Source organism: Danio rerio, chromosome 1, assembly GCF_049306965.1.
Source record: "Danio rerio strain Tuebingen ecotype United States chromosome 1, GRCz12tu, whole genome shotgun sequence".
Taxonomy (NCBI): Eukaryota; Metazoa; Chordata; class Actinopteri; order Cypriniformes; family Danionidae; genus Danio; species Danio rerio.
The window spans coordinates 37,150,907-37,167,536 of NC_133176.1; the positions used below are offsets into that span (position 1 = coordinate 37,150,907).

At 36.1% G+C, this 16,630-nt stretch overlaps 1 protein-coding gene across 2 annotated transcripts in view; it reads left to right on the forward strand.

Annotated features, from left to right (window-relative positions):
• htr1fb (5-hydroxytryptamine (serotonin) receptor 1Fb) overlaps window positions 1-9,640 on the forward strand; it is a 41,950-nt gene extending 32,310 nt beyond the window's left edge. Inside the window, exons 2-3 of one of the 2 annotated variants that reach the window (XM_005159929.6) lie at window positions 5,261-6,766; window positions 7,929-9,640. In XM_005159929.6, the coding sequence (XP_005159986.2) occupies window positions 5,286-6,404 (1,119 nt within the window). In that variant the 5' untranslated portion in view covers window positions 5,261-5,285 and the 3' untranslated portion in view covers window positions 6,405-6,766; window positions 7,929-9,640. Of the gene's footprint in view, window positions 1-5,260; window positions 6,772-7,928 lie in introns of both variants that reach the window. The other variant, XM_073952388.1, reaches the window with a different exon arrangement.
• The last annotated feature ends 6,990 nt before the right edge of the window (window positions 9,641-16,630 follow it).

Consider the following 16,630-nt stretch of genomic DNA (forward strand, 5'->3'; position numbering starts at 1 on the left):
GTTTTGTTCTCTTTACCAATTGGATGAAAACGCTGCTTTATTCACAAATGTTTTATGCAATATTCCAGTTATGCTCATAAATCAAAACACTAGAAACAGCTAATGACATGAAAGGCACATCTCCTTGGGATTTGGACTTTTAAAACTGTGGTCGTGAACTTTTGAGCAACTAGTGAACAGCTGTATGAGTTTAAATTCAGTTTTCTAAACATTGCCTGGCTGCTTATTTTTCTTTTTTCCTTCTTCTTCTGGCATTTTAAAGCAGTACTTGCTACCTGGTTAATATCCACCAGCTCAAAATGTAAATACTTGTAAATTTTCTCCTGGAATTAGATATAGCTTTTTTTTGCATATAAAATATTCTCACATCCAGTAACACTAATGATGCTAGCAAATAAATCAGACAACGTACCAGCAATTTGATAATAGAACTGCAGTTGAAGTTGTGGCTAGTCCATTTATTCTGAGATCAAGTGTACAAGAAAAAGTACAAATGTACTTGAGACCAATCTTGAAAGCTATTATTTACTTGTGTGTGTGTGCATGTGTATTTTCATAAACAGTATATTCTTAATCGACAAAATGATGCACATTACCTTCACACTGGCCCAATATTTTCAGATATTTTGCGTCCAGGCTTGTGGCATTACATCCTGTGTCTTTTCTATGACTTTGATGTACAAAATGTACCTTTTACCACCCCAGTGACAGCTTTTGTTTTTGAGAGTGTCCACAGGCTGTTCAGATGGCAATGTTTACACTTAACAGAGTACATGATCCATTTTAACTGAAACAAACCTGCCACATGTGAACACCCTAATGCCTCATTTTCACTGAGAGGTACAGTTCAGTTCAGTACAATACAAAATGTCTCAGAATGGGTCACCCTATCAACCTGTTAATTTAAAAAAAGGCTTCCTGTGTTGCATTCCCCAGGCTTGTTACACAGGCTGGTGACCATTCCCTGTAAACCAATAACAGTTAGCTGCGAGTCTAACTCCACCCTTTTGGTACATTCTCTTGTTCTAGATACCCTTTGGAAAGGGTGCCAAAAAGGTTTATGACAATATCTCATGTCACAAAGCCTCGTGAATGTGAACGTTGGTGACAGGATTAGATTTAAACTGCAAATTGAGTGCTTTGCACAAACCTGTCAACCCAGACTGGCCTCTGTGTTGCACGTCGCTTGGTTGGGCGGGTGGGTGTGACCTAACCCCTGTTCAGTTTAACAGCTGCCGCGACACACACATTAACCATGGGCATTACTGATTACAAGCTAAAAGACATAATTATCATAAATGAATTAAGACGTGAAGTATTCCAATTTTAGTCGCATTGTAAGTGCAGTGCAGACATGTAAAAACCGCAATCAAACTAGTACAGTCATGTAGGACTTTTAACTGAAGTTTGTGACAGGATATTCAATACACACAGGGCTGTTTGACACGATTCTTTGCAATTACAGATTCAGTATTAAAGAACCACAGGGCACAAACATCTCTTGAGTTCACGCACACACACTTCACCATCATCCCCAAACACTTGTTTCTGCTGTCTGGGAAAAGCTGAAGGTTTCATTTCATTAGGTGTGCGGTTTCAAATTATATTAAAACAACTTTTTCCTTTCTCTCTACTTACTCGCATCCAGTAGCTCAAAGTTTGTCACAGAGGCATGAATGAAATGTTGCTGAATGAAAGTGAAAATTAAACACTAAAAACTGAAATTGTACAGGGGAGAAGCAAGTCAGTAGGTAAGTATAGATAAATATTTGTAGCAATTTCACGTCCCTTACTGCTAGACTCATAAAAATAGAAGAGATATAACATTCCTTACTAGTTGATTTGAAAAAATTAGCTAAATTGTTTTGCAGTTTGTGATTTTTGTTCAGTTCAAATATTTTCCATTCATATATTTTATCATTGAGGATTTTCCTAAAATAGTGTTAAATCCCGTCTTGTCTCGTTCTTGTGAATCCAATTTCATGTATTGTCTCATCTTGTAGAGTAAGCATCTCATCACAAGCAAAGTGCCAAAACAGTGGAATGGATTGCTTTTGTGGTAACTTTGACAGTGGAAATAGACTCATATACACACTATACTTTACTGTACTGCTACTCAGCTTTACTCTGATAGACTAAACCAAAATGCTTGTTGAACTTGGGTTCAAACTAAACAATCAAACCTAGCGTAAAAGCACAAACTTTTTAACTTAGCAACATGGTAATGCCTTTGAATTGAGGCTTAAAGAAGTGCTGGCTGTATGCAGCATTATAAATTGCTCAATGTGTTCTTTAAAAGACAAAAACAACAAGGCAGCTGACTAGTTTTGGAACAGACCCTTTGTTTATAGTCATTGCAATGTAAAGATACATTTGTAGTGTCAATGAATGATTGAATCTTAAAAATATCATTAGAGAGCTAAGTGAACAGAACATTCTGATCCTGCTGTAGCCAACTGTAGGAAGTGAGAAGTGTGCTTGGCAGAGGAAAAAAGCTGGGATGGTCTTAATATGATCACTCTGACTAGCATGGCTTGGCATCGATAAAGACATGGTTGGCCATCCATTTCTTGGTTTTTGAGCAGTCGATGTGTTCACTGGTGTGTTTTCCACTGCACTGTGAAAAATGAATCATCAAACTTGTGTGGAGCATGTTAGATTGACAGGGTGGCAGCAATGTCTCTCAGTGTTATCAGCATCTTACTGCCAGGCCAGATTACAGCTTCACCAGAAGAGACGCAAATAGTAAACATTTTAAGATGCTTTCATCTAGCTTGGCAGGCATGATCATAATTCCTTTGCCCCAAAAGAGAGAACTAATAAAGTGGTAAGTACCTTTTAAGTAATGTGCCCAATGTATTTTTAAATATGGCATGTAATCCTGAAAGCCATCTTGTGCTAATATGAGCAGGTAAATTAGGAAAAGAGGGCGAGCAAACAAATCTGACACCTTAAAAACCACACAGCATAAAAATCAGACTCCTCAAGTTTAATCTCCATAAAAAATTGCACCAGACTGCCTGAGTTTGTGTTTGAAAGGAATGTTTTTCAGACGGTTTTTCCTTAGCTATGGGAAAATAAATTAGCACTCAACTAAATTAGCTTACTCTCTGAAAAATTATTTTCATTTGTCCACTAACAATGTCCAACAGTGAAAATCCCTGAAAATCAATTTTTGAAAATCAAATTTTTTCACAACGAAACAATGTATTGTTCTTAATAGCAATTCTGTGATGGAAATGACATTTAGCATTAAAAAAACAACTACTTTGTCTTGCAAAGTCAATTTTATCGCTGGCTACAATGGCACCACTACTAAAGGATAATTGAATTAGGTGAAAAAAATATGAAATACTTTTAAATCTTATTTAATTGTTGTTGTTTTCTCGTTTTTGTTGATAATTGACAAACAAAAAGTACAATAAAATTAAGATACAAATGATACCAAACACAATTCTTAACAGAGATTTTTTTCAACCAAATATGAAGTGAAAAAAATATTGTTTTCTTAGTGTTTTCTTTTGCTATTCTATGTTTTTCTCTTCTGATGTTTTCTTTTTTTATTTCTAATCAGGTAAGAATTCAAAGTTATTACAAATTTCACTTTATCACTGTCATTATAGCTAAATAATATTTACTGGAACAGTATTGAACTGATTCAGATGTGTGTTTGAACCATCAGAAAGCGTACAATAGCATAAAAAGCACCAATTCTACACAGTTTCTCAGCCTTAAAACAGACTGTTAAAATTAAGCTAAAATCTAGTGGTCTATTGATTATTTGCCGTCACAACTGAGTGAGCATTTTAGTGACTTTTCCACATGCAACATTAAATATTGTAGAACCGTTAAGGACGATACTACCATTTACAAACTACAGTGGCACAGCCAGTATTTTGGAGCCATGGTATCGCTGTGCTATTGAAGTACCGTTAAACTGTGCAACCCTACTTTATAATAGGCTACTACAATTCTGAACGAAAAACTGTATTATATCTAGCATGTTTTCAGTTGTGTAGTTATCAAGCAAAACTTGTCATAGTGTGCAATATTTCATGCATGCAAGGATTACTGGTCTCACTCTCTCACATGCTGTCCTAAAGCAACCACATATACATGCTATTTCAGGCCGAATATTCAAAGTAGCATGGTAAACAATATAGGAAGCATGCATTGTCATGGTTCAAAAATGAACCAATGTGATGTGAATATAAAACCAACTCCACCACAGTAAAGCAGGCTAAGCGGAACAGCACTATTTTTCTCGTTTTTTTGTTGAACTAAATTAAATTCTACATTATCGATGCTGTAAAAGGTCCGTTATGAAATTGAAAATAGTTGACAGACAGTTTGGGCTATTATCCATTTTTTTTCTAAGAGTGTAGCAGCCATTTAAGTCGCTGTGTATTCTGACAAAATAAAGAAAATAAAAAATTATCTTACAATCCCTCAATAATGAGAATCGTCGGCCTGACAAATTTTAATTGGATGAACATTTTTTAGTCTTATGCCTTAACCAGAATATAAAATTAAATATAAATACATTTAAATTATTATTTTAAACATTGCTATTGAAATGTGAATAGATTTTCAACAACCACAACAAAAAATGTTTCTGAAGAAAATCCCCTACTGCACCTTTAAGTTTAAAGTTATAATAATCAATACAATATATAATATTAAAGCTTTTTAAAATAGAGTTTTTTTAATGTTTAAATGTTTTTAATGTGATATATGTGATAACGTTGAGTGTATTTGTGATGCCTGTTTTTTCTGTGATGTGTGTAATGTGAACATTGATCTGTTTGTGTGGTGAAGCCAAAGATGAATTTCCACTTGTGGACAATAAACTAAAAAAAAAGAGTAGAGGTTATTCCATAGTGTTATTTAAATATTTATATTTCAACTTGACAATTTGAATCGTACTGATATTAATAACCTTGTTTTATTGTGGAAATATTGCCTAGTTATTTTCTCATGTCTAAAAAAAGATATATGGTTTTGCGGAATTTTGAAAATTTTTTGGATGGTGTAATTTATCTGTTATCGTTTTAATTAAAATGAACTCTTAGGATATCGTTTGAAGGAATGCACAAAAATAATGAGGTTAAATCCTCTAGAGATGTGTCACGGTTTGACTGATTTACCACTTGTTAATGAAAGTCTCATTTTTTTCTACACTTCATCATATCAATGTAAATGAAAGTTTTTCAAACAGGAATGACTTTTCTCATACTTTCTCTTTATCCTTCTTTTATAGGGCAAAATCATAAAATTCTTCCAGCATGGACCCCATTAACTGCACGTCTGTGGATCTCTCTGATGTCCTGGCCAGCAAGATGAGCCCCAGTAAGATCCTCCTTTCTCTGACTCTCTCCTTCCTGGCTGTGGCGACCACCGCCATCAACTCCCTGGTCATCACCGCTATCCTGATCACCCGCAAGCTCCACCAACCTGCCAACTACCTCATTTGCTCTCTTGCTGTGACAGACCTCCTGGTCGCTGTTCTGGTGATGCCCGTCAGCATTGTGTACATTGCAGAAGAGACTTGGGTCCTCGGTCCCATTGTTTGCCACCTGTGGTTAGGTGTCGATGTTACATGCTGCACCTGCTCAATTTTACACCTCGCCGCCATTGCGCTGGATCGATACCGTGCCATCACTGATGCTGTGGCGTATTCGCAAAAACGCACATATAAAAGAGCGATTGTAACCATTTTGTCTCTGTGGACACTTTCCATTCTGGTGTCCCTTCCACCTTTAGTATGGAGGAAATTCCCTAAAGTAGAATTTAAGGACGGGAAGAGGGAACCCATGGACTGTTTGATTGAACACGACCATGTGGCTTTTACCGTCTACTCAACTTTTGGAGCATTTTACATTCCTTTGGCACTCATTTTGGTTCTTTACTACAAGATCTACAAGGCAGCGGAGATGCTTCGTAACCGTAGAGGAAGCAGCCGGTTAGTCAAACAGACCGTCAGCAGTGTGATGCTTCCGGGAATGAGCTCTGATAAAGACATCGCTTTAAGTCCTGACTCATTCTGCCCAATCGAGAAGTCTTTTTCTGATCCTTCGACAGATGGGGAAAGAGTGCGCATTACTTCCTCATCAGGTAATCTCATCAGAGTCCGGAGGAACCCAGGAGCCAGGGAGAGACGAGCAGCTTTGACATTAGGACTAATCCTGGGAGCTTTTGTGGTGTGTTGGTTACCGTTCTTTCTGAAGGAGGTGATTGTGAATATTTGTCCGACCTGCACCACCTCTGCGGTGCTTGCAGATTTTCTCACCTGGCTTGGGTATCTCAATTCTCTTATAAACCCACTTATATACACCATCTTTAATGAGGACTTTAAGAAAGCCTTTAAAAAACTTCTGCCACTCTGTTGCAGCACTGTCTTGTGAAATTGCCTGAGAAGGAGGAAGAAATGGGCTAATGGATTGTAGGTTTTGGTGGTTTTCAAGACAGACGTGTCATACTGTAAATCACTGGACTTCTGCAAGAATTACACATCTCTCAGAGACATTGCATCAGTGTATTGTTTACGGTGGGTAGATTTTTCCAAGCAAAATGGGATCCTGGATTAACATCTATGTTGACCCTGGAAATTCATTAATGTTTCGGAAATATAATCCATACCTAACCCCTTCCCCTAAACCTAACCCTAAACCATTCCCAGTCTGGGAGGGGGTTACTAGTTGAACTACAATGACAACCATAACTGTAGGTCTAAACTTAACATAAACTGTAAACGTATCCCTCAAATCTGAGGCCCCGTTTACACTAGTGCGTTTTAGTTTTAAAACGGCGTTGTAGAATGAAAACGATCTGCGTCCACACTCGCGTTTTACCCAGCGTTTCTGAACAGCTCTCCGTCCACACCAAAACGCTGAAAACGCACATCACGTGACCACACAGACACACTCGGGCAAGCGCTCCAGCATTTCTACCCAGATGAGAGCTCTGCTTGTCGGACTGCTCATCAAGCATCTCCCGCTGGATCTAATCTCACTATATTTGCTAAACGTGATATTTCATTCATGTTGTTGTCTTTATCTAACGACATAGGCCAATTCCCTGACTTTGGTCATTGGAATCTATTAAGTTACTTGTTCACGGGTAACATGTTTTGGTTAAGCGCAAAGATAAGTTAATGATTAATCCAGGTACATTGACTGATCGCTTGCCTTTATTTCCTACAATGTATAAACTTATTGTATGTTATACTTTTATAATTATCGATTATTAAAACTGATATTCAGCAAAAGAGAGGGTGCGTTTCGTATTTTCACTGAAATTGAAAGGAGGCAGCTGTTATAGGCTCCGTTTTGTTATAAATATCCACACAGTGAAGATGACCCTCATATATGCAGCACGACGCCTCAACATTTCTGCTGTCTGTTAAGTTGCTAATATTAAAAAGAAAATAGGCAGTTCCTTAAATCATGTTTACATTTTATTGTTGAGAAAGTGAAACAACGAAGCCAAGGTGATGTGAATGTAAAAAGTACACTGTATAAAGTATACACTGTATAAAGTACACTGTTCCCTTTGAAGATTTACCTGTGTCCTCGGTATGTTTTCCATATCAAACTGAGAAGGGGGAGACTGCAGCCTTGATCAAACTTGCGAAGTCTTAACTTACAAGAATGCGAGACTGAACTGTGTGTTAGGCTACTTAATATTGAGGAAAAGCCCCAATCAGATAGGCGAACGTTTGCAGCCCCGCCTCCGTTTTCAGATGTCTCCGTCTTTCCCCATCCACACTGAGACGGAGCAGCAGCGTTTTAGAATGAAAACGGCCTCTCCAGCGTTTTCAAAAAGCTCCGTTTTCGGCGTTTGAGAACTCCGGCGTAGTGTGGACGGATGGCGTAACCGTAGCAAAACTTATGCGTTTTCAAACTAAAACGCACTAGTGTAAACGGGGCCTGAGTGGCTGATTGGAATGATGTTCCGGGATCAGCACAGATGTTGTGTCCTGCTTGGTGAAATCACACCTACTTGTTGTTTACATAGTGCGTGTATATACTTTTGTACATGACTGTGAGTAAATCAACCCATTTGTCCACTTAAAGATTTTAGTATTTTGAAATGGAGAATTTTATAAAAAAAAATAATAATAAGTGTCTGGTACACAATGTTATGTAAATCTGTCAAGTTTACACCAAGGGGTAAAAATTTGGCTGGTTAGCATGGTCCAGTGTCCCCCTGCTGACATGTCATAACTAAGCCATCAGTATTTCCCTTCATTATGCACTCTCAGTATGTACAAAGAAAAAAAAATGTCACTGAGATGGTACCCTTTCAAAAGTCACACTTTTTATGTAAAGGGTACATGTTAGTACCTAAAGGGTCTATATTGGTACTTTGAAGTTATGTATTAGTACTTAAAGTGTCCATACCTTAAAGCCTGAGTGAAATCAAATTTTACTATGGTGTACAATTAAATCATGCAAGTTAGTAAATCTGACCATTTGCTTCCGCATATTGAGTGGGGGTTCCTCTCTGTTGACGTCAGTTAAGTAATCTAACTTATGGAGCCAGATCAGTCTCAAAAATAATACTTTATTATCAATAATAATTTAATTTACAAAATAAAAATCATACATCCACAACACAATTCACATTTACAAAATCAAATTTTTAAGTTCAAAACATGATTAAAAAATATACAAATCCAAATATATATATATAAAATACACAAATCAAATTTGTAAATTATACAAACTATTAAAAAATATGCTAATTAAATTCAGAAATTCAAAAAATGATTCAAAAATACACAAATCCAATTGTAAAATTAATTTATTTATTTTCTGCTCAGTTTCTTTATTAATCAGGAGTCGCCACAGCGAATGAACCACCAACTTATTCAGCATATGTTTTACGCAGTGGAAACCCTTACAGCTGCAACCTGTCATTGGGAAACACCCATACACTGACAATTTAGCCTACTCAATACACCTGTATGCAGGGCCGGAGCAAGCTGAACTGCCGCTCTAGGCATAGGACGGTCGCGCCGCTCTCAACCCTAAAGTGAAAGCACAGGGTATTATACCTCACTAGACGCGGATATAACTGAGGGCGCGGGTGGTGAGGGTAGTGTCGCGGATGCCGCCCTCTCTATTTGGCCGCCCTATGCGGATATAGGGCGCGGGTGGTGAGGGTAGTGTCGGGGACGCCGCCCTCTCTATTCGGCCGCTCTACGCGGTCGCGGATATAGGGCGCGGCCGCGCGGGTGGTGAGGGTAGTGTCGCGGATGCCGCCCTCTCTATTCTGCCGCACACAAATCCAATTTTTAAGTTCAAAACACGATTCATAAACATGCTAATTAAATTTGTAAGTTCAAAACATGACTCATAAATATGCAAATTAATTTCATAAGTTCAAAACAAGATTTATATTTAAATCCAATTCGTAAACTCAAAAAAAAAGATTTTTAAAAATGCCAAAATCATAGGCTATATATTTTTAAAAAACGATAAAAAAATATGCAAATTCAATTTGTAAATTCAAAACACAATTCAAAAATCCAATTCATGAATTATAAAACAATTCAAAAATACACAAATATAATTCATGAATTATAGACACGATTAAAAAATACACAAATACAATCCATAAATTATAAACACGATTCAAAAATACACAAATCCATTTCGTAAGTTCAATACACGAGTCATAAATACTCAAATCCAACTTAAAAATACAAAAATCTAATTGTAAATATAAAATTTATAAAAATATGCAAATTCAATTTGTAAATTCAAAACACGATTAAAAAATACACAAATGCAATTCATGAATTATAAACATGATTCAAAAATACACAAATCCAATTCGTAAGTTTAAAAACACGATTCATAAATATGCTAAATTAATTTGTAAGCTCAAAACACGATTCATAAATATGCAAATCCAATTTGTGAATTCAAAACACGATTCATAAATACATGAATCTAATTCATTTGGTGAAAATATTTATGATTTTTACTTGTGAATTCACAAATTGTATAAATGTACAAATTGAATTTTGTAAATGTAAATTGTGCTGTCCCTTTATGAATTTTAAAGGGCTCCATGTTAACCATACAACTAAAGTTATTAGTATGCTAAAAGGCAGGGGTGTCCAAACTCGATCCTGGAGGGCCAGTGTCCTATTGAGTTTAGCTCCAACCTTAATCAAACACATCTGAACCAACTAATCAAGTTCTTACTAGATATACTAGAAACATCCTGGCAGGTGTGTTAAGTTGGAGCTAAACTCAGCAGTACATCAGCCCTCTATGGCCAAGTTTGGACACCCCTGCTATAAGGGAATGATGCGCAAAAAGAAAGCCCTGCACCCTACTTGATATTCCATTTCAACTGGAAATACATCAACATACTGAAATAAAAGTCTCAACAGCTACCAATTCACATGGACTGTAAAGATACACATTAGTATCTAAAAAAGAACAAAAATGTATACTGAAATTGGTACTGCCTCAGTGACAGATTTTTATTTTATTTTTTTTCTGAGAGCGTAGCAGCTATTCAAGTCGCTGTGTATTCTGACAAAATAAAGAAAATAAAATAATAAAAAATGATCTTTGCTATTCTCTACATGTTTTAGTTTATAAAAAGTTGTAAAAAATGTGAAATGCATTTCATATTGGGGCTAGCAAAGAATGTGATTACAAATTCATCATCATGCTTTTTTTTTTTTTTTTCATTTTACTCCAAAGTGATTAAATGCCCTTTAAGCTGGAGATATAGCAATTTTGAGTTCTGAACACATGAATGCTTAAAGGAAGTTGTGTTTATGAGTGATAAACTCAAAAATCAAATACCTGTGATAAAGAACATCAGAAAGCATGGCTTCTTCAAACAGCCATTTACTCATTCATATTATTTTATTCATTGCAAATAACACACAGACAACTTGAAGCTACTTTTTTTTTTTTTTTTTTTTTTTTAACAGGAATAACTCCTGTATTATGGATGATCTTATGTTGTCACTCCTTGAGTTTGGTTGGTTGTGAAATATATTTTGTAGACCACGCAGAGATGTTGACAGTTCTTTACTGAAAAGCAGTATAGTCTGTAACTGAGTAATTGTGCCTTTTGCACACAAATCCAACAAAATCACAAGTCCTCGACTGTGACACAGATTTTCTTTAGGAGTTTAGCTCAAATCCTGAACAAACTAAAGTATAGCCTATAGCAAAGCTTATGAAAGACAAACCTGCAACCTTTAGCTAAAGCATATTAGCTAATGCTAAGAATAAATGACGAGGGTGTTGAAAATATGATGGAAGAAATGAAATCAGCATAGCAGTCTCAAAGTTAATGGAAATCAATTTTTGGATTCAGCAGAGTGGGAATAACACTGAACATTCTTAGTTTAAACATTTTATACTGTTTAATATTCTACCCTTAAAGGGCACCTATTATGAAAATCAACTTTTGTAAGCTGTTACAAATTACCCACTAAGCTGACAAGACGTACAATACTTATGTTTCCTCGTGAGATCAGCCTGGGTTTCCCCACCTACTGAATTAATTGGCACCATGTTTCTATAATAACATACACGTCCACAGAATTTTTTTTTTCGCAAAGAAACTGAGATTAAAATATCTGTTACAACACTAATTTTTCTAAGATTTATCATTTTAAAACAGAGCATGTTTTAATTAAGAAAGCAAAATTGCTAATTGCTAACCGCTATAATCACCATGTATATATATGTGTGTGTGTGTGTGTGTGTGTGTGTGTGTGTGTGTGTGTGTGTGTGTCTGTGTCTGTGTGTGTGTATATTACAAACAACATTTGTGTGACTCATCGTTTCAGAAAGGCTTGAATAAACTCCACCACAAATACATGAAATAAACTTACTTGGTATTTTTGACTAATGAGCTGCATTTCAGCTTCATCCATGTCTGTCTGTCACTGACTTCTGTTTACCTGACATATAACACAGGAAAAGCAGACATGCACGTGGGAGCAGTCAGTGGGGAGAAGCAGCTCAATTACATTTAAAGCTACAGGCTACAAAAACAGCTACACTGTACTCAGCAAAGTGGGCAGATTCAGGAGGCTGAAGTAAATTATCTGATGGGTATTTTGAGCTGAAATTTTACACATTCTGGTGACACCAAAGGCTTATCTTACATCTTATGAATGGGGGGAAAATGGTGCCCTTTAAAGTAAAAGAAGTTGGCCCGGTCATCAGCTGTTATAATTTGATGTCAATGAAATGCTTATCAGTTGCCATCTCCTGCTCCTATTCTACAATTGATCACCAGTTGCTCAACATGATCACCACACAAGTTAAACAATAAAAATGTTTACTTTCATTTTCTCAAAACAAAAAACATTAAATAAATTTGCCATTTTGATTCTAGAGTGGCCATTATTGGCTGAGAGGTGCATTATTTTCCAGTGGTAAGTCATATGGACTCTTTCGTCTACCAATAGTAAGATAAGTAATCCTTGCTACTAGTAATTATGAAGAGATTGGTTAGCCTTCATGTATGTTTACTTAGCATTGGTGCTACATTTTGCATGAAAAGGGGACTCTGCAGAGCAGACAACCATAAAACCTAATGTAACCTAGTGTATTGTGAGAACAGCAACCTGATGACTTTGTGCAGTTTACCTTGCTTCTGTTTGCTTCCAACTAGAATGTTATACATAATGATAATGGATGCCCAATTTTGTGGTACAGATTTCACAGCCGCACCTAAAGACAACATGACTGAGTCAAGTATTGTTACTACTTGAAATTGGTCTTCTACACTTAATCCATCCAAATCCCTTACCAAGAGCAGTGCTTGGGGACGGGGAGCAATTGAGGGCTCAGTGTCTTGTTCAAGGTGACCTCAGCTGTATATATATATATATATATATATATATATATATATATATATATATATATATATATATATATATATATATATATATATATATATATGTGTGTGTGTGTGTGTGTGTGTGTGTGTGTGTGTGTGTGTGTGTGTATGTGTGTGATACAGTATGTGAGAAATAGTGCATATCATACGTGTAAGCGGAGTGCATCACACGGAGAGAAAAACTGAAAAAGCTGCTATGATATTTTGAATTTATCATTATAGCTGGAAAAGGCTAAAAAGCTTACGACCAAATAAAGTTAGAAAACGCTAATGTGATGCAGCTGATACAGTTTGTCATTGCAGCTAGAAGAAAAAAAACAACAACAAAAAACCCTGATTAATAGAAGAGACATTCTGTCAGAAATGTACCTTATCTGTCCTTGAAATATCAACAAATACAGTGAATAAATAGTATTTAAATTTTCTAAAATGGACTGATGGTGGATTTCTGTGAGTTGTTCTGTAAAAGAGTGTCATTCATTTGTTCTCTGATTTTTTATTTTTTTAAAAACACATTAACACTTTATTAAATTAGCACCATTAAATTTACAAACACTGTTGTTGCCTTTAGCCCAATTGAACATATGACTTTAACAGTTTTGTTATGATAAAAAAAAACTGTTAATTAGGGGAAAAACTATTCAGAAATAGCAAGTTTAAGTTTATCACTCGCGTCAATTGATTTAAAAAAAAAATTATTATAAATTATGTACAAATAAGTATTTTACAATTGTCCCTATTTCTGTCAGTCCTATCACATAAACATTAAATTTAAGACTATGAACAGTGGTGAAAAGTAACAAATTCCAAATACTTAAACTACTGTAATTAGGTAGATTTTCCTCATAAATTGTAATTTACTAGGTATATTTTAAAATGTATATTTTACTCTCCATTGAGTACATTGCTGTATTGGTACTTTTACTCCACTACTTCAACCTGTCTGTCTATGGAGATTAGAAAACTCAGTCCTGTGATTCCAGTTTAATTAAATCGCACACAGAAGATAAACTCCATTATATTAAACTACCTCAAGACATGGACGATTTGTAAATGTGGCAAACTGTTTGGAAGCATTAAAGGGTCCAAAATCTTTACACAACCCATAGACTGTTTAGTTGCATGTCACTGATGAGATGATGAATGTTTACTGTATGATGACTGAAATGGCCTGAAACAAAATGCAGGCACAAGAGGTCAACATGACGGCAGATTGACGTTGTACCCCAATGTCGTGGGGACATAGTATTTTGTTTGGAAATGAAAAATGGGTTGACATCAGAACCCAACATCAATGACCAATGTCCAACCTAAAAATAAACCAAATATCAGCATCTAATGAGGTTACAGCTTGACGTTGTGTGGACAGCCTATAAGATGTTGGATTTTGGTTGCCATACCTGACAAATAAATGTCAGTCAGTATTTGAAGTATGACATTGGTTTAAGATGCCTTGTCACTTTCTTAATACCCAAAAAAAAAAAAAAAATGTCTGACATCATTTTTTGGCATCAAAATAACATTGTTAAACCCTGGATGTACGTTAAATGTTGGTCATCCAACATCACGACCTTAAATCTAAACCAATATTAACACCTTAAGAAATTGTTTACCTGCTGGGCAAAATCTAAATGCACTACAGCAATGTTTTGATTACACACACACACACACACACACAAACACACACACAAACACACACGTAGGGGAGAGCGGTGTAAAGTGAGACACTTTTTACATTTACTCCCCTGTAAGCAAGCTAAAATTATATATCAGTAAAATGTACACATTTCTCATAAATTCAGAAAGTTTTCTAGCAATGGAATTCATCAGACTGTATTTAGGATAAAGGAAAGTAAAAATGTGATTGTTTTTTAAAAAAAAAAAAGTTGTTTTGTGTCTTACTTTACCCCAGCTTCAGGGTAAACTGAGACAGACCAGAAAAATCAAAGGGGTAAAATGAACCAGCCGGGGGTAAACTGATCCACTTACTTTTTCCACTTTAAAACTACCATAAAAACGCATGTTGTAAGAGTCTAAATCATGACAGGTAGCTTGACAACCACACATTTTGGAACTAATGTCTGACTAGTCAATTGGAGATTGGTCAATTAAGCACATTTGTTTTTCTACAATTGAAAGTAACTCTGAACAAAATCAAATACAACAATCTAATTGAAACTATATTAATTTACATACTAATGACAGATAGAACCAGTTAGATTAGAACAAAATCCGGAGGTCAGGACACAGGGCCCTTAGAGCCAGCATAGTATGGGGGTCAAGGACAATCAGAACCAGATATACCAGCCTAGGACGCACACAGAACTAGACCCACCTGGATTAGAACGTCTACTGTCATACCCTACAACTCCCACTCTTTTGTGTTTCCTTGGATTCTTCTCAAAGATTGTGCATGTACCTCGTCACCAACCTAATTTCACCCACATGTTCCTAAGTTACATATATGTTAATCTTTGAACATCTTTGATCTTTGATTGTTATCCAACTATTATTCGCCTCTGATTTTGAGAGTAATTTACAGTTATGGTTGGGTTTAGGGGTAGGGAATAGGTTTGGATTAAAATTTCCAACAAAAATGATCTTCCAGGATAAAGATGTTAATCTAGGATCAGATCATATTTGGCGAAAACCTGATGTTATCAATAGTAACCTCTGAATTTGATTATTTAAGTATTGCTGGGGATTTTTATATTCACATTGATAATCCAGAAATCAATGCTGTAAAAGAACTGATGACTGTTTTTAACACTTTTGATCTGACTCAGCATGTTCAAGGACCCACACACAATCGTGGACACACCCTTGATCTACTTATAACTAAGGGTTTACACATTTCATCAACTGTTGTTAAGGATGTGGCACTATCTGATAATTTCTGTATTTTCTTTGATATATTGATCACTCCAGCTATTAAAGACAGATCTGTCTCTGTCAGAAAGAGATGCATAAATGAGAACACTAGTGAACAGTTTATGAAGGCCATATCGCTTGCACCAAGTATATCTGCAGACTCTGTTGATTCTCTTCTTAATTTGTTTAATTCTAAAATTGAGAATGTCATAAATGACATTGCTCCTTTTAAAGTTAGGAAGAGAACTGGCAAAGAGAGAGTCCCTTGGAGAAACTCAAGAGCAGTCCAAATGATGAAAAGACAATGCAGAAAAGCTAAGCGTATGTGGAGTAAGACGAAACTAGTAGTCCATTATAATATCTATAAAGACAGTCTTCATGCTTTTAATGTGGAACTAAAAACTGCTAGACAGACTTTCTTTTCAAACCTTATAAACAACAACGTAAATAATGCTCGTACACTCTTTGCAACAGTATAGAGAAACTCACAAACTCCCCTAGTCGGATTCCCAGTTAGCTACTCTCTGAAAGCAAATGTAATGAGTTTGCTCATTTCTTTACTGATAAGATCAATAATATCAGAAAGGCAATTAGCTCATCCAATCAGCCAAGTTGTGTCGATGTCAAACAAGCTCAACCACAACTTAAGAAATCAGACATTATGCCTGTGCTAAATCATTTGTCGTCAGTACGAAGAGGGGTGATTTGCTCTCGGGCTGCAGGTGGGAAAGGCTGCCGTATGAGGACTGACTGGGCCGCCTGTCAGTGCTGTGAGGCGGGGGAGGGGCCGGCGGCATCACACGCAGCTCGTTGAGAAGAGTAGGGACGATACAGTATGGACAAATGACAGTCTAAAAAAATCTCC